Source organism: Rhincodon typus, chromosome 29, assembly GCF_021869965.1.
Source record: "Rhincodon typus isolate 14 chromosome 29, sRhiTyp1.1, whole genome shotgun sequence".
In the NCBI taxonomy this organism is placed as follows: domain Eukaryota; kingdom Metazoa; phylum Chordata; class Chondrichthyes; order Orectolobiformes; family Rhincodontidae; genus Rhincodon; species Rhincodon typus.
In genome coordinates, this window is record NC_063360.1 from 21807120 (window position 1) to 21834153 (window position 27034).

At 38.1% G+C, this 27034-nt stretch overlaps 1 protein-coding gene across 1 annotated transcript; it reads left to right on the forward strand.

Moving 5' to 3' along the window:
- Positions 1-729: 729 nt before the first annotated feature.
- On the forward strand, positions 730-26566 carry LOC109936957 (REX1, RNA exonuclease 1 homolog). The gene is made up of 8 exons (XM_048614232.1): positions 730-870; positions 11178-11291; positions 13568-13641; positions 15456-15566; positions 17957-18072; positions 19548-19686; positions 21737-21857; positions 25983-26566. The coding sequence occupies exons 1-8, from the start codon at positions 735-737 to the stop codon at positions 26069-26071; spliced, it is 900 nt and encodes a 299-aa protein (XP_048470189.1). The 5' UTR covers positions 730-734; the 3' UTR covers positions 26072-26566.
- Positions 26567-27034: the final 468 nt, after the last annotated feature.

A 27034-nucleotide genomic window follows, 5' to 3' on the forward strand; every position in this document is an offset into this window, starting at 1 on the left:
TCTGATCAAATTTAAATTTCACCAACAAGAATAATAAAGGAAAGTATGAAGAAGAACTCAAAATATTTATGGTGGACTGTAATGCAAAATATAATTGAAAACAAAAACTGAAATTATCTCCCTTCCTACTAGAGGCTATTTCAGCTGGTAAAGTTCCAGGGCTTCCCACGTGCTCATTTTGTACCAGCAAGCTGTATGTAAACCCTCAGCCAAAATTGGGAAATTCTGAGAGATTTCATTGTAATTTCCCAAGATAAATTGGGCTTGCTTCTCCAAAGTAAAAATGGGCATAGAACAAATTTTGTTCTCCAGCAGAATCTTGTAAAGGTTATTGGGTGGTGTTAGACAAAAATGCATTGGATTTGCTTTTGAAGTAAAGTTTTTCTGTGGGAGGGAAAAGATCAGTTTCATTGTTTTTCTATTTATGCACTTTAGCATCAAGGCATTCAAATGCAAAGGTTGAGATTAGACTAATTCAAAATAAAGCAGCTACTGTATTTGCTCCATTATTATGCTTGAATCAGACCCTTCATTACATAAATATGGCATTCATATTTCAGTTTGGAATGAAACAGTAAATTTTCTTCCAAATTATAATCAGTATTGTGTCATGCATTTCCATGCACGAAGAAGAGTTCTAGAAATTTAACGTCATTACAAGTGTAGGCTGTATTCAAACTTTGAGCCTAAAACCAGCTCCAAATGTGATGCAAGTTTATTTAATTACAGGTGCTATGCTGTACAAGAAGCTGAGCGAATATGTTTTAACTGAAGAGCAATTACAAGAAAATTGCTACCCAAGACCACATCCAGAGAAGCCTGGTGTTGTGGTGCTTTATAATCAGGATGTGAGAAAGAATAATACTGACCGTAAGTAAAAGTCCTTTCAGATACTATGAAAGGGTCCAATACATTTATTTCTTCAGCTACGTTTTAATTTTTCTAGGAAAATTAGTATTCTCCATAACTAAACCACTAGTTCTGAATTCTAAAATTAACAAAACTTGTGTCAATGGCCAAATGGAACTGTACGCTGGAATTTTGAATTCACAATTGCACTCTTGCACATATTGTAACTCATATTTTTGTAAGCCTTTAGCTGTGGTAGTTTCTTTTTAATTACTGAAATAATAACTGTTTACTGTTTAATGTGACAGACTTGTTTGTATTTCTGTTAATTTCCTGCTCTGTGCTCCTTGATGCCAGATTAGCTTTTAAGAATCAAGCATTCCAAACTTGTCATATTGGCTGAATGCCATTGTTTAAAAACAAAACTGTTACTTAATGTCAGTCAAGGTTAAGCTCAAGTGACGGTTCTTAGATCTTAGAATCTGATCTTAGAATTCCTACATTGTGGAAACAGGCCCTTTGGCCCAACAAGTCCACACCGACTCTGACAGCATCCCACCCAGATCCATCCCCCTATAACCCACCTAATCTACACATCTGGGCAATTTAGCATGGCCAATCCACCTAACCTAACCATCTTTGGACTGTGGGAGGAAACCGGAGCACCTGGAGGAAACCCACGCAGACACGGGGAGAATGTGCAAACTCCACACAGACAGTCGCCTGAGGGTGGAATCGAACCCAGGCCCCTGGGGCTCTGAGGCAGCAGTGCTAACTACTGAGCCAATGTGCCGCCTAGTTCTTTGCATGTGAGCAGGAGTGTAGCTTTTCTCTTTCACTAACCGCTTGAAGACTCCTAAGCTGTCTGTGAAATTTACATTGTTTTCAATTTATATAAGTCGTAATCTGCTGATATAAACAGATCTTTGAGCCCTGATAAGATGCAGTTACCTATGGAACAATATGCTGAGACAGCCTTTTACAAAATTCCAAACTCAAAATGTCCAATGGAGCAAACCCACAATTGAGTGTTTAAGTAAAACTGAGTTGTTAAAGCTTTGAGCTGGATGGACAGGGCTATTGGATAATGAGCCCATTGTTTGGACATACCTTGTCCTGCCGGGCGACCTGAAGTTTCTAGGGGGCCACAATCCAGGAAATTTACTGGGCAATCCACCTAGTTCTGCCAAGGTGAAACTGTGCACATTTTCTATACAAAATTGTTTGCGTAAATCCAAGCACATAATCTCCCATGAGCTTGCAATGCAGCAGTGTAAAATATTTTTTAATTAACCTGTTTGAATATGTATGACACACCTCCATGGCAGGTGGAACCTGAACCCAAATCTTCTGCATACATTACCACTGCCCCACAAGACACTTTCTGAAGCCTATTGCACCAGATGGTTCCAGGTGGCCTTCCATCCAAGTACTAATCAGCCTAAATCTTACGCGCTTCAGAGATTGAGAGATTTCCGATTAGTATAACCATTGCATGCAGGCCACAGTGGATTAGTGATCCATTTCCTTAAACTGCTGGCCATGTCCAGGGGTCTGTTGCTCCTGGTATTCCCAGGCAGTCTCCCATTCAAGCACTAACCCAATTGAATCTGCTTGGCTTCTGAGCTCAAATAAGATCAGCTGCTGATTAGGATGGCTATAGATAAATTTGATTACTGATTGGAGCATAGAGAAAAAGGCCTCACGATTACTTAAACTTACTGGATCATACTTCTCAGTTTTGAAAAAATCGCTGCAGCTGAACTAGAGCAGTGGTTTTAAGGCCTTGTGTACTAAGGGACAAGACATTGACTGCATTGAGACACATTTCATTTCAATTTAAGGTAATTCTCATTCCTGTGTTCACATTCCTCTTTGGCCTCACCTGTCCCCATCTCTGTAATCGCCTCCAGCTCAGCAATCCTCTGAGATATTCGTACTCCTCTAATTCCTATCTCTTGAGCATCCCTAAGTTTAATTGCTGTACTATTGGCTGTGCCTTCAGCTACATAGGCCCTGAGTTCCCTCTGTATACCCTTTGGATTCTCTCTCCCACTTAAGTGGAGTTAGCTGAAAGTGAACTGGGAAACTAGACTAAAAGGTATGACAGTAGTGATGGAATGACAGACTTCTAAGGAGATACTAAATAACTCTTAGTTTATCTTGCTAAGAAAGAAAGACTCTTTGAAAAGGATGTATCATCCATGGCCGAATAAGGATGTTGAGGATAGTTTCAAATGAAAGGAAACACTACAAATTTGCAAAGATTAGTGGCAGGTGAGAAGATTGCTTTGATTTTCAGATCCAACAATGACTGATTAAATAATTATTGGAAAAGGCAAAAAGCAAGCATGAAAGGTCCAGGTAGTATAATGAAACAAATGGGAAGAGTTTGTAGGAGTATTTAAATGGGAGAAGATTAACGAAACCTGGTGTTGGTCTTGTAGAGGGTGATTCAGGGGAATTGATAATGAAAAACAAAGAAATTGTTGTGGCGTTGAACAAATACTTGGTGACTTCACTATAAAAGACTTTCCAAAGACGCTTAAAAGTCGAGGTAAACATGGAGTGAGGAACCTTATAACAATCACCATCCCAAGGAAAAGTTGCTGGGAAAACTATTAGTCCTTAAAGGCTGATCCCAGGATTAGGTGACTTGCAAACTGGAGCCTTAAAAGAAGCGATTGCAGGAATAGTAGATGCATTGGTTGTAATCTTGTAAAATTCCTTACTCTGGAAGGATTCCAGTGGATTGAAAAATGGTCAGTGTAACACCTTTATTCATGAAAATGGGAAACTATAATTCAACTAGCCTAACATTTGTTGTAGGGAAATTGCCAGGATCCATTATTAATGAAGTTATAGCAGGATACTCTGAAAATGATCATATGATCAGGCACAGTCAACATGCTTGCAGAAAGGAAATTTGTGTTTAAATTGCTTTTTTTTTGAGGAAGAAACAAGCAAGGTAGATTAAAGGAACCTGTAGATGCGGTGTACTGAATTTCCAAAAAGTACTAGGTAAGCAGTCATGTCAAAAGAGTTGCTACTCAAGATAAAGTAAGAAGTGTCATGTTTAGCATGAATAAAGGATTAAAGGTTAGCTAACAGAAAGTAGGGATACTTGGATTTTTTTTCCAAGTTGGAAAGTTGTAACTAGTGGATCGGTGTTGGCACCTCAGTTATTTCCAGTCAGTCAGTGACTTTGAGAGGACTGAATGTACAGTAACTAAATTTGCCAATGACACTAAGATGAGCAAGAAAGTAAGTTGTCAAGAGAGACAGTCTGTAAAACTATACGGACAGATTAAACGAGTGGGCAAAAAGCTGCAGGTGGAGTATAATGTTGGAAAATGTGAAATTGCCCGCTTTGGCAGGAAGAATAAAAAAAATCAGTGCATTATTTAAATTGAGAGAAATGAAAGAACTTGGTGGTGTATTGGGATTTGGGTGTGTTAGTACATGAATTACAAAGTTAGTATGCAGGTACAGCAAGTGATTAGAAGACAATGGGAATGTTGGTGTTCATTGCAAGGAGAATAAAATAGAAAAGTAGGGAAATTTAGTGCAGTTGTATGGGGTCTTAGTGAGACCACTTTTGGAATGGTGTACAGTTTTTGTCCCCTTAATTGAAAAAGATATGATTGTGTTGGAAGCATTTCAGATAATTTTCACTTGATTCCTTCCTTGGGTGAAGGGCTTATGAAAATTTGTTAAACAAAATGGGCCTATTTTCATTGGCATTTAGAAGAATGAGAAGTAGTCTTATTGAAACATGAGGCAGCCTTCAGGTAACCACCTTATGTTGTGAGGGAGACTAAAACTATAAGACACAGTTTAAGATTGAAATTTTAAGATGGGGCTGAGGATTTCATTTTCTGATTTGTTAATGTATGGAATTTTGTTCACCAAGGAGCAGTAGAGGCTGTGTTGTTTAATTTATTCAAGGCTGAGTTAAACAGACCTTCCATAGAAAAGGGCATCTAGAGTTCCTGTGGGTAAGAAAGTGAAGCTGAGACCACATCCAGATCAGCTGTGATTTTATTGAATGGTGGAGGAAGCTTGATGGCCTTAATCATCTACTCCTGGCCCTATGTTCCTCCTTTCTTCGCCAAGCTTTTGGTCATCTGACCTAATGTGATTTAGTGGCATATTTTCATTTATAATGCTCTCATGAAGTTCATTGGGATTTTTTATTACTTTACAATTGCATATCCATACAAGTTATTAAAATTCACCCTGTTCTGCAAATTCATCAATACATTCCTTCTGTGCATGAGTTGTAGGATATTGATCAGAAGATAGAATTCCCCTGATGGTTTTGTCTGTGGAAGGAAAATTTGTAACTGTTCTACTGCTGCCGCAGCTGAGAATGGCAAATTCAATTGTCTGAGTTAGCTGAGCCGTTTGACTTGAATGAACACGCATGACAGGAGGGCATGATTCCTGATCCTAGATAGACTCGATAAACCTTTTGGAGCTTAACTTCACGGTGTAAAAGAAAATTAGCCTAGAAAAATCTACAAATGATTGTCAGTTTGAGGTTTCCAGATTATGCCTGCCACTTATCTAAACGAATATTTGCTCAGAAAAAGCTTATAACTGGGCTTGCCATTTAATGCAATGGAGGATTTATGTAATTGATCACTATTTCAGTCATAAAGTCAATCTTATGTGAAACCAATGTATTATGTAAAAATATTGTTACATCACAACGAATGGCAGTTTGAAAAAAGGTGAGAGACTGCTGGAGATGTTCTGCAGTTCTGGTGCGGTGGTGCAGTGCCACCAATAGTGGGACAATGGGATTACAACCTGGAAATTTTCATAACTGTTTTTGTGGACGTGGGATTTTTATGAAGGGGAAAAATGGCAAGTATGGTAATAAGGTTCTGTAAATAGAACTTTTACATTGCTTTTTTAAACATTATACGTACACTTGATCTTAGCCAAACGGCCGAGAATTCCTTTTTTGAGTATAGGAGTTGGGAAGTCATGTTGAGCTTGTACAGGACATGGGTGAGGCCTCTTCTGGAATACTGTGTCCAGCTCTGGTTGCCCAGTTATAAGATCAATATTATCAATCTGGAGCGGGTTCAGCAGAGATTTACTAGGATGTTGCTGGGTATGGAAGGTTTGAGTAATAAAGATAGGCAGGGACATTTTACACTGGAGCATAGGAAGTTGAGAAGTGACCTGATACACATTTATAAAATAATGAGGGGTATGGATAGAATTAATGGTAATTGTCCTTTTCCTAGGATGGGGGATTTAAAGACTAGGGGGTCCATTTTTAAGGTGATAGGAGAGACATTTAAAAAAGACATGAGGCAAATTTTTTCAGCAGAAATTGGTTTATGTATGGAATGCACTTCCTGAGGAAGTGGTGGACGTGGACACAATTACAACATTTAAAAGACATTTGGATAGACACATGAATAGGAAAGGTTTGGAGGGATATGGGCAGGAGCAGGCAGGTGGGACTAATTTAGTTTGGGATCATGGTCAGTATGGACAGATTGGACCAAAGGGTCTGTTTCCGTGCTGCATGACTTTTTTTTATTAAAACCCTTACATATAATTACATTATCAACAAGTACTTAAATCTTTTTATACATAATTCTTTACTTTTAGACTAGAAATCTAATCCAAATCTCCATGTTGGTCTTTGCTTCTGTCTTGGAAATGGGTCTTATTCAGTTATTTGAGGAACATAAATTCCAAGCTCCTTTGTTACACTTTTGAATTATTTCTGACACATCATACTTGCAGAATGCCATTTATAACCAGCAGACATCAATATCATCTATATCCCTTAAAAATAAGGGGCCATCATCTTCAATTTTTTGTTGTAGGGTAAATTATTGACCATACTATGAAACACTTGAAAAACTTGTTTATTCCTGCTTCACACTTAATGCACCCAAGGAGCAGGGCATAGTGTTTTTAACCACAATACATTTTTTGGTCAGATAAAAGCTCCATTCAATTAAATTAGTTGCTTTCTTCCAGATCGCTTGACCTGTGACATTATTAGTTGGATGGCTGCATTTTATAGCTAATTGGTAAATAATGATGTTGTCAACTGGACATTTTAAAATGAATGTTTCAGGCTCTACTGTCAGAGTCTTGCAGCATAGAAATAGACCCTTGGTCCAACTCACCCATGCTGACCAGATTTCCCAAACTAAACTAGTCCTGTTTGGCACATATCCTTCTAAACCTTTCCTATTTATATCCCTGTCCAAATGTCTTTTAAATGTTGTAAGTGTACCTGCACCTACCACTTCCTCTGGCAGTTCATTTCATATGCACATCAACTGCTGTGTGGAAAACATTGCCCCTTAGGTCCTTCTTAAATCTTTCCCCCTCACCTTAAAACTATGCTTTTGAACTCCCCTACCCTAGGAAGAAGACTTTTGATTTTCAAATTATCTATGCCCTTCATGATTTTATGAGCCCCTGTAGGGTCATCCCTCAACCTCTGATATTCCAGTGAAAAAAGTCCCAGGCTGTCCAGCCTCACCTTTTATAACTCAAACCCTCCAGTCCTGGTAACATCATTGTAAATCTTTTCTGCACCCTTTTCAATTTAATAATATCCTTCCTATAGCAGGTGTGTCAAGGATTGCTTCTTACAGCAGTCTGTTGTAGAATTGACCAGGGAACAGGCTAGTTTAGGTAAAGCAATGTGAATGAAGTAGGATTGATAAGGGATCTCATAGTTGAGGGCCCTGTAGGGGATAGTGATCACAACATAGTAAAATTTCAAATGCTGTTTGAGGGAGAGCCACTCTGGACTCCAACCAGAATCTTTAATTAAATAAATGCAATTACAGAGGTATGAAAGAGTTTTCCAAACTGGGCTGGGAAAATAGACTAAGGGGAGGGTCAGTAGCTGAGCAGTAGCAAATATAAAGCAGACATTTCATAATGCTCAGCAAAAATTATTTCCCATCAAAAAGAAGGACTCTATGCGAGGATGAATTGCCCATGGTTAATATCCCTGCTCAAAGACAGTATCCAATCAAAAACTAAGGCACACAGTGATGAAAACTAATGGTAAGCAAGAGGATTGGGACTTTTTTAGATTGAAAAGCTAATAAAAAGGGAGTAAATTGGTAATCCAAAAAGCAAGAGCTTCTGCACGTATATAGAATAGGAAAGTAAGTATGCGACCCTTTGAAGAATGCAACGAGGCAATTATAATAGGAAAAAGGAAATGGCAGCTAATTTAAACCTGTGAAACCAGGGTTTGATGAGGCCGCACTTGGAATATTGTGTATGATTTTGGTCCCCATATTTAAAAAGGATATATTGGCAGTTCACGTGATTAACTAAACTGATTCCTGGGATGAAGGGATTATCTTCTTGATTGGATGAACAGTTTGTTTCTTCATTCTTATAAACCCTAATGAATAAGGGGTGAACTCATTGAAATGTGCAAGATTCTGAAGGGGCTTGACAGGGTAGATGTTTCTAAGTTGGATAACCCAAAGACTGAGTGATATGGCATTGACTTGTAACTTCGCTTATTGCATTATGCAAAGTGTTGACAAATCAGTTAGTGATTGATAGTTTGCAATAAAACTTGTTAAGAAATATGAAAACCTGTATAGCCTCTTTGTACATATATTTTATCTTGAATGCACCAGAGGAGTTAACTTTCTTTTCCAGAAAGAATGATTGGTAGAAGAATTTTGTCTCCTGAAATGGCCATTGTCTGTCAGGAGGGTTTTTGTTCTTTTTATTCCTTCCTGAGATGTGGGCACTGCTGACTGGCCAGCATTTATTGTCCAACCCTAGTTGGCCTTGAGACGATGCTGGTGAGATGCCTTCTTGAACTGCTGCAGTCTGAGCTTTAAGTCGACCATAATACTGTTAGGAAATTCCAGAATTTTGACACAGTGACAGTGAAGGAGTAGCAATGTGTTTCCAGTTCAAGAGTGAGTGGGAGGGGAACATGCAATGTCGTGTTCCTGTGTATCTGTTGCCCTTATCCTTCTAGATGGAAGTGGCTGTGGGTTTGGAAGATGCTGTCTAAGGATCTTTGCTGAATTTCTGCTGTGCGTCATGTAGATAGCATACACTGCTGCTACTGAGCATTGTCTATGAAGGGAATGGCTGCATGTGAATGCAATGCCTCAAGTGCTGCTTTGACCTGGATGGTATCGAGCTTCTTGAGTGTTGTTGGAGTTGTGCTCATCCAGGCAAGCGGGAAGTATTCCATCACATTTCCTGACTTGTGGCTTGTAAATGGTAGGCAAGATTTAGGCAGTCAAAATGTGGATTACTTAATCATAAGGATATTCTGGCATTAGTGTTCCCTTATTGTTCAATGTGCTGCTAACTCTCATTTCATCAACTTTCAAGAATTATCATTTGTTGTGTGCAGTTCGAAGATGAATAATACAGTAGCTCCTGGAGATGAACTTGAAGCTTGTTTAGATTGGATCTTGTGCACAAAGAAATATCGGATACTCTGCCCCAGATCACAACAGACCCACTAACAGTCCTATGTATAATCCAGAGACAAATTGATAATTTTGTTTCAGATACAGGTAGACAGTCTACACCTTTCCTCTCATATCTGTACTTGACAAACAATAATTGGGTTGTGTTGTAATAAGCAATTCCTGATGAAGTTCTGCACCTCCAACTGGTATAAGTAGATAATGATGTGTGTCCATACTGTGCTCAGGAGAATGGTGATGATGATATTTCGTGGTGAAAAGTGTTATTTTAGAAGACCTGTGTTTTCTAGCTATGTTATTCAAAAAATTGGCTGACATACTTAAAACTTGCCGACTGCTTTTTAAAAGTATCAAACAAAAAATGGTCCAAATAGGGAGATGAGATTTATTCCAATAGTCTAATGGTAGGAATGTGTGACTTGAGTAACCTAAATGGTTCAAAACTTAGAATAGGCAAGGGTTTCATTCTCTTTGTACTCCTTCAGTGTAATAAACAACTCTTATGACTTTTGAGTAGGAAATTCTGATTTAGTAGACCTATTTTTTTTCCCTCTGAATTAAAACTTGTGTAATTTTGAATAAAATTAAACGGTACAAGATTAACAATAACTCTTTTGACCATGTTATTGCACAACTTAGGCCTGTGTGATAACCCAATTACTTGATAAGCAAGGAGGTCCAGACTCTCTCAAACTGATTAAATATATTAAAATGTAATAGTAACATGCAGTAATATGTTGAAGTAAAAACACATAAAATGACACTTTGTCCAACATTTAGGTCTAAACCATAACAGCTTAAATATATCCCTCACAGCATATTTCCAACACATTGCAATGACCTATAAAATATGTAGAGGACACCAACGTTTGCACACAATCTGGTGGAATCCTTATACGAGGATGAGTTCATATTCCTACCTTGCCAAATGGAGGCAACTTCAATAACCTATCTTTTTCAAAGTCTCTGGACAGCGAATTTCTTTTTTAATTGAGGCAGCAAAAATATTAAATTTTTAAATCAAATTAAAAGTTAATATTGATGCGTTACCCTGGCCCCTCTCACCTAACTAGTGCTGTGGCAATTTTTGCTCTAATAAGCCCCAAAATGGAACTCTTGCATTCTGCTAATCTTCAGGTCAGAGTGTTTGTTTAGTGCATCTTTGATTTCTTTGACATTTTAGCATTGGGTTTCCAGTTTCTTGCCGGCAGCTAATGATAAGTATTGCTCAATTCTGGCTCATTCCAAAATCAAATGCATTATTAGCAAATAGAACTCCTTTGTCTTTGGATGAGATAAATTAGAGAACTTGGTGTTCCTTCATAGTAGCAGAGTTATTAATGAAATGAGAGAGGGAAAGTATGATGCTTTATAATATATTGTAGTGGTGCAACCTATATATGGTTTAAGAGTCTAGCTTAAGCATTGTCAAATTGTGTTCTCTTCCACAATTTGACTGTGCTGAGTTAGCTGTTTTCAGTCTGGGGTAGCAGTTAGAGCATTGCAAATATCTTTAGTACCCTTGGATTATGAAAGACAAGTTTTCCAATTCCCTGCTTGTAATTTCTGTCCACTGGCCTCTGTTGGAAGGTGCAAGTATTTGGATATAGGGTGATTGGATTACTTGGTGTGATGCCTCACTTAATTGAAGATCCAACTGATTTTCATTTATCTACTTGCAGAATGTTAGAATTTGTGGAAGCATGCTTTCAAAAAGTGAGAAAATCTGACCTAATAAATATTTTAAAGGATCTATGATGGTAATTGTGGGAAATTCCGTGTAGCTGACTTTATGAATTGGCACTTGATTGTCAAGCAATGTGCAGATATTTCAAGTTTGTTTTTTACATTTAGCTTTAATAAGGGTTTGCTGTCGGTGCGGAGCTGAATACAGTGTTTCTGTTAGCGGGGATTGTATCCGCAAAGAAGAGTGCAATTACCACTGGGGACGGTTACGCCGACAAAAAAGTGAGTTTGATATTGTAATTCAAGAAATAATAATTATAAAAAAAGTTTTTTTTTAACATGGCCAGATTTTATGTTGTACCAGTGAATATTTGGGCAGATTTTTGTTTTGCTGTGACAGGTTTAGCAATCTTCCTTCATATGAGCACATTGTAGTTAACATGTTACAAAGATTAATAATGGCGGGGCTGACAAAGTAGGAGTCAAGACCACAAACAGATCAGCCATGTTCTTATTGAATGGCAAGGCAGGCTTAAAGGATTTAGGAGCAGAAGTTGATAATTTGATCCAATGTTCCTAATCACTTAGGATATAGAGCACAACAGACCATTTGTAACAATTGGACTTGTGATTATGTGCTGTATGAACTTCCTCCAACCTATTTCATCTAACCCTATCAATATCATGTTCAGACTATTGTGGTGAAGAGATCATGTTCCTACCTCTGGACCAAAGGACTGGGTTCGAAGTCCCAGCTGCTCCAAATATATGTCATCATATGTCTGTACATGTTGATTAAAAATAGAAAATTCCATTGTCTGACCATTTTAAATGGAAAAAGTTTCACTTGAGTTCACTATTGGATTTATTAGTGAATACAAGTGAAAATAATTTCTTTACATCTACCCTAGTGACCAATTTCTTTAGTTTGCTTGCTACACTGAAATGGACTCTGCTTCAAATGATCAGTAATACCCTCTGCCATTTTTGCTGATTAATGCTCAAAATTTCAATTTTAAGGTTCTAATCTTGCTTGTTTTCAAACATTGGTACTATACTATTATAATCTGTAATTCTTGAAGACAGAGAAAAGACTCGTGTCTCATTGAATAATCGTTAACTGGAACAGTTTTTAACCATTAAGTCCTTGGTTAATGCAATACTACTTTTTAACCATTATTAAAACAGTAGATGAATGTATCTGTTGTAAAAGAGAGACCTTGAAAGTGTTTTTGGATTAATGATGGGAATTAAGTAATTGCCTGCACAGTGAAATAAGAGCCTTTATCCTCCTTTACCCATTCACTCCATTTCACCATTAGATCCCTACCCAGCTGCTTTAAATACAGTCCCAATGCCCATTTTAGTAAACCCCTCCTCAAACTCTCCCTTTGTCAGTAGAAAGTTCTCAGTGCCACATTTTCAGACAAACTTCCAATTACGACCCAAGAGCTTCAGGCTTTTTAAATTACTTTAAACAAAATAACTTAATGTTGTTTTCTGGGCTTGGGAGTATGTGTTCTCACATGTAGCAATTTCTCGTGTCTATGCACTCCCACTGTACACAACTTTCAATCACATCACATCAAATTCTAGAGAACCTGTGTATCTTTTTCGCACTCCTAATGGACTACTCTCATATCCTGGAAATTCCTTTCCAGTATTCCCAGTATGTGTCCTTTCAAAACACTGATCTTTTATCCAACTGCAATCTGGAAAAATCACTTGTGTTCTCCAGTGCATACTGGAATTTTAGGGTGGTTGAAAAGTAAGCTATTCAATTTGTAACAAAATTAAACAAATTATAATAAATACCATTAGTTTACAATTTCCATAAAAAGTGCATATAATCATAACCTGAAATTATTACTAACATTCTTAATGTACTTGGTAATTTTACAATGTTACATAACTACTCCAGTGTCACTGTAATTGAGATCAGGATTGATCAGATTTAATTTTCTTGAATGAAAGAAGGGCTGTGATGTGACCCAAACCTAAATGTTTTGTAATAACCTGCTTATTAGGACCATCTCAACAACATAGGTCAAAGAATCGAGGGCAGAAATAGTCGCTTGAATAAATTTTGAGGTTTACCATGGGCTGCACCAACATGGTGCAATTCTCTGCCATTCAGATGAGAAATTTGCATGCCTGATTAGTTGAACTGCTCCCACACACAACTAACAATTAGAGGAGGATAATGGTAGGCATGGTGAAAGCACCAAACACCAAATGGCTGCCAGTTCTCTTTACATTTGATCCCCTAACACTGTATTACAGCAAAGACCTTGCCTGCCAAAATCCAGGAGATGCCATTATTTTTAAAAGAAATGCCTTGCCATTAACTCTTCAGTAAATCATTCATGTTGTGGCAGTTGCTGCATCATTATGGTGAACTGAATGAGCATGCATTCAAAAATGTCTTCCTTATCACTCAACATGATGAGAGGCTGTTTAGCTTTGAGTTGCAATATGGAAATGCAGATAGTATTGTAGAACTTGTTCCATTTGTAATCGGATGAGAACGTTTTCTAATCTTGCTGTTTATGTTGCAGTACCCGGTGGCTGGGAAACGCAGTATAGTTGCTGTGGAGGAGCAGTAGGATCTGCAGGATGTCAGACAGCAAAGGTACCAAGAGCTGATTAAGGACAACAGATCATGTGTTCCTTTACTATTAGGATTAATGAACATGTTTGAGATATCTGTGGTAATTTGATATAAATTAATTGCAGATCAGAATGTTCATTCCACTCAACTTGTAGCACTGGCCTTGGGATTGAGAGTAGTTTTCATATCAGTTCATCATCTCTGCTGCTGTTTTATAAAAATGTGTTTAATTGTTTAGATGGAGAGCTGCCAGGACATTATAAGAATAAATATTGTGCCTAAGAAAAATGAAGGTTGTCAAATTGCAGTTAACCTTTTCCCTTGAGCACATTGCAGTTTTGCAACCTTTATATTTTGGGGCTACAGTGTTTATTCTTGTCTGTTGTTCTCCTCTCTCTCATTGTATAGCATACAACAAACTGGGTAATTACAAAAATGTTACTTTAGAACGAATTTGGTTGCAGTATATTTTTTACTTTGTGTTTTAAGCCATGGTCCAAGAATCCACCCTTTTTGACCAGGCAGTAATAAAGATGTGTAATAATAATTGAGTAGAGAATACATGAACTGATGTACTCAGTACAAGTAACATTGTAAAAGCCTGAAATCTGTACATATTAGACTTTTTCTTTTTTTTTGTTTGTTTTTTGGCAAGTGGTTATGCTATTTATTTAAACTTGTCAGTCACACCTTAGATTTTGGATTGCATTTTAATAGTTTAGTGTCCAGTGCTATAAGGATGCATTTGCCTCCACTTGCCACTGTCAAAAAACCTTCTCAACTTTTTTGCTATTTGGCCATTTGTTTTATTGGACTAGCACTGACATGAACATCATACTTACAAAGAAGCTGATGAGTTTCTCCAGCACTTTGTTTTTGTTTCTGAGGTCCAGCATCTGCAGTATTTTGCTTGTCATTAGCATGTACTCTTATGTCTTCTTTCACGATGCCATGTTTGAATGCGATAATATAGTAATTGAATGGAAAGGGCATGCATTTATGTAGCATAGTTCACAGCCACCATATTCCAAACACTTCACATACAGGCAAGTATTTTTGAATTGCAGTCACCATTGTGATGTAGTGACAGCATAACTCCCCTGACTGTTTAACATCTGAATTTACCAGCTGTCGCAGAAATTATCAGAACAGTAGTGGGCATTAATAATTGAGACCAATCAGGCACGCTTTTCACCCATGATGGTTGATTTACATATTTATTATTTATTCACAGTAAGTGGACGTTTCTGTCATTACTTGCATGTATTGCCCATCCATATTGCACTTGAACAGAGTGGTATGCTAGGCCATTTCAGAGGACAAATAAAAGTCAAACAAGTTGCTGTGGATCTGGAGTCGCATGTAGGCCACGGATGGCAGATTTCCTTTCCTAAAGGGCATTCGCCAACCAGATAGGTTTTTACAACAATCCACAGGGGTTATATCGTCGCCTTCATACCAGCTTTTAACTACAGGTTTATTCATAGAATTCGAGTTTTCCCCATCTTCCATTGTGAGATTCCTAGAACATTAACCTGTATTACCAGTCCAGTGACATTACAGCTCTGTGCTTCTTCTCTCTGCCCAAATTTACATAAGTAAATTATGGTGGGAACTTATGACTATCATTTCAATCCCTATTGTAATTTTAAACTAAGGATAATTTATTTACATTGCTGCAGTTAATGCCATTAGCAATGAAGACAGTTGCCAGAGGGGCACTTTACTCAGAAACGAGTGAAGATTGTATAATTGTACGCCAAATCCATTTTGGTCCTTCCCTGTAACTATTTATTAAACATTTATATTATTATTGATTTATATTCTTTCTACAGCAACATGTACAGGATGGTCGCAAAGAAAATTTAGCTGGTTTCATGAAGACGTTTGATAAAGAAATGCCACCGGATGAAAACCCAGGTATCTTTGCATTGGATTGTGAAATGGTAAGGAATGTCAATGTACTGCTTTATTCTTCCTCTGTATGTGTGTGTGTATATTATATATAAATAAAAATACGTGTTTTTGCTGGTTATCTTTTATGCAGCTGAATTCCTACAATTAGCTCTGGTTTAAGCTTTGTGTAGGCAGGAAGAATAAGGCCTGGCCTATGATACATACCAGCATTGGTTGGCAAAGGCATGGGAGAAAGTCAGTTTTTCTTGCATGATTAATGAAACCCAGAGACTGAAAGGCAACACTAGAAAGGATCCTTCGTGTACTGCTGTGCATTATTATTCAGTACCCAAGAACAATTTAAATGACTGCACAGTAATCAACATCCTGGATTTTTGGTTGAGAGCCATGAATGGAACAAGATAAATGCACTGGCATGTTGAGCTGATCATAAGGTTAGAAAAGATTTTTTGAGTATGAGTGCCCAATCAACAATTGCATTTGTGACAGTACTATGGCTTTAAGAGGTGTATTTTGTCCTTTTTTTAAATGAAGAAAGATTGAGACAGAGGTGGGGAGAGCAGTCTGCTTGAAGCCAATAGAGTTAAACAACTTGTGAGGCCTTCGGCTTTTCTTAAAAAGTTGAAATAGTAGAAACAGCCTGAAGGGTGGGGTCAAGCTCCCACAGAACCAGGATTTTTTTAGTTTTAGCTATCAGCAGTTGGTGGGGTCTTGAAGCTGGATATGGAAGCTCTTATTCCTCTCTCTGTTACAGCTAAAAGCTGGGGTTCTCTTCCTGCTGCTAGAATTGCATGTGAGACCATCTGTTTTACTGAATTTGCCTTTGCCAAGGGTATGTTTATGGAATGTTACTACATTGGAGCAGGTAATTAGCAGTAGTTTTATCTATATATAAGATAAGGTTTTGTTAAGTGTTTTGATAGTTACAGTTCAGCCAATTCTTTTATTTTTATTTTGTCTGTATTTTAATTGTAATGTAAAAATAAAGTATGTTTTGCTTAAAGTTTAACCAATCAAATTGTATTTGGAATGCAATACATTGCACTTACCTTTAAAACATGAAAAAGTTAGGGTCTAAACTATCTTCTTAATATGTTTTGAGGGGGCTCAACATCTCTAATTCCAGGTTGAGTTTAGGGTTATTGGACTCAAAGGCACTCAGTAGTGAGTGTTGGTGTTTGTTTTTTTATCTTGGGTTTTGCATTTGCTTGGTTTAAACAGGGTGTGCCCTAATAATAATGGCTCTCTCAGTCGCTAAGAGTTTCCTGGCGGTGGAAGAAGTCACTCCAGACGTTTTACAGAAAGTGAGCATGGCAAAGCTTTCAAAATTGGCAAACAAGTTGAGGTTAAAGTTGCCTTTACCTGTGAGGAAAGGGGAAATTGTTGCAGCAATAGCTTTACATTTACAATTGCCAGGCATGCAGTCAGAATCATTGGACATTGCTAAAATTATTTTGCAAATGAAACAGCTTGAATTAGAGGCAATGGCAAGGAAAAAAGAAAAAGAATAGTCCTGGCAGAGAAAAAAAGAATTGGCATAACTGTAACTCTATTGAAATCCTTAACAAAATAATCCATGTATATATGTATATACACACTACTAGTTAACTGTTCCAATATAGGAACATCCCATAAAGACACCCTTGGCAAAGGCAAATTCAATAAAAAAGTTATCTCTCATGCAATTCTAGCAGCAGGAAGAGAACCCAACTTTTAGCTGTATCAGAGAGAGGACTAAGAGCTTCCACATCCAGCTTCAGGAACCATCAACTGCTGAATATAAAACTAAAAATCCTGGTTCTGTGGGAGCTTGACCTCACCCATTCAGGCTGCTTCGATAATTTCAACTTTTTTTAAAAAGACCCAACAACCCTCAAGCTGTTTATTTACCTTCTGGGTTCAAGCAGACTGCTCTCCACCTCTGTTTCAACCTTTCCTCATTTTTAAAAAAAAAGGACAAAATACACCTCTTAAAGCTGTAGTATCATCATAGATTAGCACAATTTATAATGTAAAAAACATGGGATTAGTAACCTGCGTCATGATTATTGACTTCTGATATACTCATCCATTAGTTTGGGTGGTAATTCGGGTTATTTGTCAAACAGATTGCTAGAACAGGATTCCAAGGAAGGTGCATATTCATGCTGTTAGCAGTGTGGTGTGGATGTCCTGAATTATATTGCTTGAGTGCCCTGTTCAATGTCATTCGCAAGTATTACAGTCTGTTCAACTTTAACATTCCAAAAGGTTATCCATCCTGCATTTCTGTCACTATTCTAACTGTCAGAAATATAATTTTGTCATTTTGTGTAATTTAACATGGATGTAGTTGTGTACCAATTTACAGTAATGTTACATTTTGCATTGTTGTAGTTTCCCTTCTCTCTGTAGTTAATAATCAATAACTTTATTCCAGTGCTACACAAAACAAGGTTTGGAGTTGACCAGATTGACTGTTATCAACCCGGATCTAAAGGTGGTGTATGATACATTTGTCAAACCAGACAACAAGGTCATTGATTATAACACCAGGTATGTTTAATGATTAAAATATGGGACTGTTAGTATCTTGGTGCACATAGTTTGTCATTAGAAACTCTCTGTCTTTAGTTACTGCCATTTGTAGTTAATTATGGACTTTGATAAGGTGGATCACTGCCAAGAACCAGTTGCATTTTAGGTTCCAGCACTGATTTCTGTGGCACATCATTCATTTCACCTTGTCAACCTGAAAAGACCAATTTATGCCTATTTTATACTTTGTGTTAGCCAGCCAATTTTCTATTCATACGGTAATCCTGCCTGTACACCTGAGTTTTTATTTTCTGCAGTAACCTTCTATGTGGCACTTTATCAAATGCCTTCTGGAAATTGTTCATATAGTATAGAAAAAATATAAATATTTATCCTTTTTAAATAACCCTGGGCCAGTTTTCTTTTGGGCAAAGTACTTTGGGTAAAAATGGGTAATTCTTGAAGGAAAACAGAAGATATGAAATGTGAAATAACAAGGTGTAGAGCCCTTCAGAAAGGGTCCAGACCCAAAACGTTAGCTTTCCTGCTCTTCTGATGCTGCCTGGCCTGCTGTGTTCATCCAGCTCTACACCTTGTTATCTCAGACTCTAGCATCGGCAGTTCCTACTATCTCTGATATGAAATGTGAACATGCCTTTCAGTCGGCCACATTTAAATGTTTAATTATGCTGACTTACTGTCAGAATTCAAAGTATGCGCTGAATACACATTATTCCTTTTAAGAGTAAAAATTTTAGCATCCATTGTGTTAAACTTGCTTTACCTGAGTGATCGTTATTTGTCACCAATTTACTTTTCCTCCCTATCCAGTATCCAAGGCTGAACTTGACTATTCTTGATCTTGATGTGCTGTTTGACCTTGACTCAACACCTTTGTTCTCTCACCCTTATAAAAGCCCACCTATTTCCACCTCAATCACATCACCGGTCATTTCCCCTCCCTCAGCTTAACTCGCTGTACTTTTGTTACCTTCACTGTTGGTTACTCCATGCTTTCCTGGACATCATCCCATCTCTCACCCTTAATAAACTTGAATTCTTCCAAAACTCTGCTGGCCATATCTTAACAATCTCAAATCCTGTTGACCCACTGCCCTTGTTCCATGCAGCTCTGGATCCAGCAATGCTGTTACTTCAGGTCTTTTATCATTTTGTTGAATCCACCAGTAGCTTCACCTTCACCCAACATTGTTACTGCTTCAGCCTGACAACCTTCAGGGAGCTTTGTGTTCCTCCAACTCTATTCTGATGGATAATGTGCAGGGTGGGTATAACAGATCAAAGCGATAACATATTGTAATTAGATGAACGAGTTCTTTCTACTGCAAAGTCAGTGGTTCTTTCAAACCATATGGCAGTCTGAGCCTAAGAAAGTGTTTCTATTTTGACCTGGTGTTTCTTTAACATAGACATTGACATTGATGCTGTGTTTATTAGTGAGACAGCACATTCTTTTTCTTTTATTTATGTAGATTTTCTGGTGTAACAGAGGAGGATATGGAGAGTACGACAATCACTATTCGTGATGTACAGGCAGTATTACTGAACATGTTCAGTGCTGCAACCATATTAATTGGGCACAGCTTGGAAAGTGATTTATTTGCACTAAAGGTATGCATTTTTTTTTTAAAAATGTGACATCCAGTGTGCATGTGACCGTGGTAACGATTTCTTCTTCTTTGTCAGAACCTATTCTATAGCCTTTGCCACAGTTGACTGTCCCAATGTATGCCCATATCTTCCAGTTTGAAAGGACTACTTCTCTTGCATATGTCTTACCTATCTAGTTGTAGGTAAAGTATCATCTACAACGGGTTCTCTTCTGATTTCTGTACTGAAATCCCCCAAGGATCTAATGTTTCACCCTCATATTTTTAATGTACCTGCCATCTCAGCAGCATCGTCTGTAGTGTAGGGCTTAAAAATAATCTTTTTCTGAAGAAGGGTCTTGACCCGAAACGTCAGCTTTCCTGCTCCTCTGATGCTGCTTGGCCTGCTGTGTTCATCCAGCTCTACACCTTGTTATCTTCAAATCAGACCTTTAAGAGTTAATTGGTCAGACATAATTGGACAATGAGCAGTTGTAGTGGAAAAGTACATGAAAACAGGCTGAATGCAAAAAGAGCCTGTTTGGACTGGGTGGTGAAACTGCCTGACCTTGAATGTTGTTGGGAACCACCTGCTTGTGTGGTCTACATGAGGCCACCTCGATTTGTTTTCCACCTATTATTGAAGGAAAAATACTGAAGTCATTACAAAATGGGGATTCAGTATGTAACCTTAGATTCAAAACAGTTTTAATATCGGGGAGTTTTCCCCATTCATCGAATGTCACACCGTCGGGCTGGGGTTCGCATGATTTGTGCTGTGGGATCTGAGATAAAGCTGTAAGTGCCACCATTGCCAAAGTCCCTGACAGATAGAAAGACAGTATGAGATTCACTTGTTTAACCTAATCTCAGTTGCTTAACCTAATTTTAGATTATACTACTGATACATAGACATTATAACAATTATTAATTCATGTGTATTAAGCATTTTAACCCAATAAATTAGCTATACGTTGAAGTGCATGTGTCTTCTTGCATTGATTTTGATCAGACCTTAAAGGACCCATTAACTTTCAGCCTAACAGTGCATTGTCCAAAAATACATCAGATTCATCTTGCATTCTCTCACCACCCAGCTGTAACTAATGTCACTACCTCCTCTTTCTAGCCCTTCCATTATGGCTGATCCTTTCACACTGTAATAGTGAAAATTGAACCAATTTCTTTGATCCCTGCCAAGAACTCCTTCAACTTACTACTATCTCCAACCCCTGCTCAGGACTCTGAAGCTGAACCAGACAGTCCACAACCTTGGAGTTCTGTTTAGCAAGGATGAGCTTCTGGCCTCAACTATTTGATTCCACCACTATAATTGCGAGGCTCCTTCTGTGTCCAGAATTTATCAGCTGGTGAAAACATTTATTTGTCACCTCAGGTCTTAGCCATTCCGATCATCTCCTAGCTGTCTTCTCATCTTCCAGCTCTCATAAACTTGAGATCATCCTAAGTTCTACCTGTAGCCTCATACCAAATCATTTTCATCCATCAGCCCTGAGCTCGCTGACTGGCTCCCTGTCAGGCAATGCAAATGTATCAATTGTAAAACTCGTAACCATGTTTTCAAATCCCTCTTTGGCCCGCCCATTTTCTATCTATGTAATTTCCTCAAATAATGGTGGACTGTGCTTTCCCCAATCCTCTTGTATGTCCTCCATTTTAATCACTACATCCTTCAGCTGGCTGAGTGCACAGCTCTGGAGTTCACTTGCTAAACATCCGTACATGTCCCCCCTCTTTTTTTTAAGATGCTTCTTAAAATTGGCTACTTTGATTAAGCTATTGGTTACTTAAATATTGTAATGTCTCATGAGATTTGGTGTCAAATTATGCTTGCTAAGATTCATGTGAAACACACTTTTAGGAAATTTTTATTGCATTTAGAAAGCATCTTTAATGCAAGGTGTTTATTTGGTTAATACAGTTAAGTTTAATTTGTTGGAAGATTTCAACTAAACATGGTTGGAAAGTTTAAAATAAAATGATTCCCATTATATAGGAATAAATGGAAATTGCAGTATAGACAGTAAAACAATCACCTTTTTCGCCTTCAGCTTATTCATAGCACAGTGATTGACACAGCAGTTGTATTTCCACATCGACTGGGATTGCCGTATAAGAGAGCACTGAAAAATCTGATGGCAGACTACCTCAAACGCATCATTCAAGATAATGGTATGTCATAGTTGGTGAAGCAATGGCGATGAATCAACGATTATCTCACAATCATAAAGTTGTACAGCACGGAAACAGAACCTTTGGTCTAACTCGTCCACGCTGACACATGACCTAAAATAATCTAGTCCCATGTGCCAGCATTTGGCCCATATCCCTCTAAACGATCCTATTCATATATCCATCCAGATGCTGTTTAAATGTTATTGTACCAGCCTCCACCACTTACTCTGGCAGCTCATTCCATATATGCACCACTCTCTCTGCGTGAAAAACTTGCCGCTTTAGGTCCTTTTTAAATCCTTTTCCTCTCACCTTAAGCCCATTCCCTCTAGTTTTGGACTCCCCTACCTTGGGGAAAAGACCTTGGCTATTCACTGTATGCATGCCCCTCATGATTTTATAAATCTCTATAAGGCCACCCCTCAGCCTGTGACGCTCCAGCGAAAATAGCCCTGGCCTATTCAGCCTCTCCCTATAGCTCAAACCCTCCAACCCTGGCAACACCCTTGTAAATCTTTTCTGAACCCTTTTAAGTTTCACAACATCCTTCCTATAGCAAAGAGACCAGAATTGCATGCAGTATTCCAAAAGTGGCCTAACCAATATCCTGTACAGCTGCAACATTACCTCCCAACTCCCATACTCAATGCACTGACCAATAAAGGCAAGCATACCAAACATTGCTTTCACAATCCTATCTACCTGTGATTCCACTTTCAAGGAACTATGAACTTGCACTTCAAGGTCTCTTTGTTCAGCAACAATCCCCATGACCTTACCATTAAGTGTATGAGTCCTGTTCTGATTTGCCTTTACAAAATGCAGAGCCTCACATTTATCTAAATTAAGCTCCATTTGCCACTGCTCGGCCCCTTGGCCCATCTGATCTAGATCCTGTTGTACTCTGAGTTAACTTTCGCTGTCCGCTACACCTCCAATTTTGGTGTCATCTGCAAACCTATTAATCATACTTCCCATGTTCACATCCAAATCATTTACATAGATGATTAAAAGCAGTGGACCCAGCACCAATCCTTGTGGTGCACTGCTCGTGACAGGTCACCCATCTGAAAAGCAACCCTCCAGCACCACACTCTGCCTTCTACCTTCAAACCAGTTCTGCATCCAAATGGTTAGTTCTCCCTCTCTTCTGTGTGATCTAACCTTGCTAACCAGTCTACCACGAGGAGCCTTGTCAAACGCCTTACTGAAGCCCAACTAGATCACGTCCACTGCTCTGCCCTCATCAGTCCTCTTTGTTACTTCTTCGAAAAACTCAATCAAATTAGTGAGACATGGTTTCCCATGCACAAAGCCATGTTGACCATCCGTGATCAGTCCTTGCCTTTCCAAATACATGTAAACCCTGTCCCTCAGGATTCTCTCCAACAACTTGCCCACCACTGATGTCAGGCTCACCGGTCTGTAGTTCCCTGGCATTTCCTTACCACCTTTCTTGAATAGTGGTACCATGTTAGCCAACCTCCAGTCTTCAGGCACTTCCCTGTGGCTATCGATGATACACATATGTCGGCAAGGGGCCCAGCAATCCCTTCTCTAGCACAGAGATCTAGGGTATATATGATAGGGTCCCAGAGATTTATCCACTTTTGTGTTTTAGGATGTCCAGCACCACCACCTCTGAAATAGGGACATTTTTCAAGCTGTCGCTATTTATTTCCCCATGTTCTATATCTTCCATATCCTTCTCCACAGTAAACACTGATGCAAAACACTCATCGCCCCCATCTCTGCGGTTCCACACATAGCTGATCTTTAAGGGGCCTTACTCTCTCCCTAGTCTCTTTTGTCCTTAATGTATTTATAAAATCCCTTTGGATTCTCCTCAACCCTATTTGCCAAAGCTATCTCCTATCCTGTTTTTGCCCTCCTGATTTTCCTCTTAAGTATATTCCTACTGCCTTTGCACTCGTCTAGGGATTGACTCAATTTCTGCTGTCTATATCTGACATTTGCTTCCCTCTTATTCTTGGCCAAAATCTCAATTTCTCTAGACATCCAGCATTCCCTACACCCACCAGCCTTGCCCTTCACCCTAACAAGAGTCCAGAGACAGTATGTTCCTGTTATCTCATTTTTGAAGGCTTCCCATTTTCCAGCCATGCCTTTACCTGCAAACATCTGCCCCCAGTCAACTTTTGAAAGCTTTTGCCTAATACTGTGAAAATTGGCCTTCCTCCAGTTTAGAACTTTAACTTTTAGATCCGGTCTATCCTTTTCCATCACTATTTTAAAACTAATAGAATTATGGTCACTGGCCCCAAAGTACTCCCCCACTGATAGCTCAGACACCTGACCTGCCTTGTTTCCTGAGAATTGGTCATGTTTTGCACCTTCTCTAGTAGGTACATCCACATACTGAATCAGAAACTTTTCTTGTACACACTTAACAAATTCGTCTCCGTCCAAGTCCTAACACTATGGCAGTCCCAGTCTATGTTTGGAAAGTTAAAATCCCCTACCGTAAACACCCTATTATTCTTACAGATAACTGAGCTTTCCTTACAAATTTGATTCTCAATTTCCCACTGACTATTATGAGGTCTATAGTACAATCCTAATAAGGTTATCATCTCTTTTTTATTTCTCAGTTCCACCTAAATAACTTCCCTGGATGTATTCCTGGAAATATCCTCCCTAAGTACAGCCATAATGTTATTCCTAATCAAAAAGACCTCCACCCCTCCCTCCACTTTGTATCCTTCCTATTTCATCTATACCCTGGTACATTAAGCTGCCAGCCTTGTCTATCCCTGAGCCATATCTGTGCGATTGCTATGATAACCCAGTCCCATGTTCCCAACCATGCCCTAAGTTCATCTGCCTTGCCTGTTAGGCCTCTTGCATTGAAATAAATGAAGTCTATGAATGAAAGCAATCAGGATGGGATTTCAAAGGTCTAATTATGTGTAAATTTTGTTATACCTGCACTTAAACAAGAGTGTAATGTAACCTTTGGAATTGTTGAATGTAAAATGCCGACCATAACTCCTCCAGATTAAGTACAAATGCAGTTTTTTTTATTAGAAGATCTGAAAAATGTACAGCACTTAGATTCCTCTCATGTTTTTAGAAGTTGAAAAGCTAATAATTATTGTTTGTTTTATGGTTTGAACAAAAACATTCAGTTGAAGAAATTAAGCACTAAGCTGTTGCCTTTCTACTTGTGAAGAGTCTAGTTATGAAACTATCATTCAAGTTTTAGTGAAAGCTCCTTTGAGTATAAAAGTTGATTTAAAGATTTTGTTTTATTGTTGACTGTGTACAACGTAATACAGAGAATATATATCTGTTGGATTCACAACTGTATATCACATCAGTAAGTTTGGACAACAAAACCTGAGTCACAAGTGCACTATCTCCTAATGGATGGGTTTTGAAGTAGAGGCCTGATCAAGGAGAACACATTTTCATGGTTCATTCTGGTTGGGAATGTTGTGATAAATTATATTTTCAAAGAGGGTAGCAGTAAGATTAATACCATTACATAAGGGGACTGATGCATATTATATATTACTGTCGCAAGGATGAATTGCACATGTGGCATGAACTAAATTTCTTAAAGTTACAGTAGACAAAAAATTAAAGGTAGTTTTTGCTGAGGAATCTTATTATACCTTGGATACAGCAAACTTCTGTGTTGTCGTTGTCGTACAGATATCCATTCCTCACTCCTTTTTTCATTGCACTGCTTTGACACAGCAACATTAAGTAGCCTTTAGTAACCGTTCAAAGCCATCAAAAAGAAGTGACTTTTCTCCTAGCTGCTTTTGTTGGATTAAGAATTCTTCCTGGAGTGCTAAGACTGACTATATCACCCTGTCCTGTGCCCTGGCCAATCTTGCTGCTTTCAGCATGTCGTCATCTTTTATAAAACAGCAATTCTTTTCACTCTCTTCAATTCATATCAAATCTGATATAGATGGGGTGATGGAGTCATTTTACTCAAATCATCCATTATTACTTCACCTCATTCTCCAACTAGTCATTAAATATCAACTTGAAAAATGATAAACCCTTTTAAACTAGTGCACTGTATTACTGTGGGCTTTGCAAATTACAATATGCAATCGCAATCATTTATTTTGTTTCTGCTACTAGTTGAAGGACACGATTCCAGTGAAGATGCAAGTGCCTGCATGGAGTTAATGATGTGGCGTTTGAAAGAAGATGCAAAACTGAGAAGATGACATCTCCTGTCTTTTGTCACGTGTAAAGGACTGAATGTTACCAACAAAAGTCATAAATAACATTATGTAATACAGATGTTGCGATGTGTAATTATTTTGCAGAACAAAAGGCAGACTTTAGGCTGTTAAAAGATGATCCAGAACTGCCTTTTTTGTTTACAGTATTTATTTGTTTTTATATGTATAAAGATCTTGTCACACAATTACTCCACATTAGTAAATGTTCAATGACCACATCTGACATTTCTTTAAAGTGGCATTCCAAGAAATGCAGTCATTCTTGCTGATGAGTAACAAGTATGTATGGGTAAGTATAACTCAACAATACAGAGCCAGTGGATTTTTTCAAAAAATCTAATTGAAGAAAAATATTTTGACTATTGACCCAAAGATAAAGTGTGCTTTTCTTAACTTTTCTGTTTCATTTCTTCAGTGTTGTGTGTAATGTGATTTTCATTGCTGAATGGATTAAAAATCGGATTCTTTTATATGTAACGCCTGTTGGATAACTTTTTCACTTTTGTTGCCCATTACTTTTCAGAAGTGATTTTGTAAGACTGACTTAACATATTATCCTTCATGTCTATAGTTACATTATACTTTGGATATAGCAAACATTTACATTGTACAGATATCAGTTCCTCACTCCTTTCTCATTCCACTCCAGAACTTAGGACAGACTGGCTGACTTTGTCTGCTGTTTTCCTGAAGCCTAAACTCTCCTCGTGCCTCTCCTGCCTTTTCATTGACCGTGCGGGCCCATATTGAGACAACTGTAGACCATCCAAGACATGTTGACTCTCAATTTCATATCTAATTGCACTACTTAATAATATGTTACTCCTAATTATATATGGAGAAATTTATTATTGCTCATATGATCTTTCTGTTACTGTATCTTGCTTTCTACATTCACACCATTGCTGTGTCAGAAATTGATGGAAGCAATTCAGTGAACATATT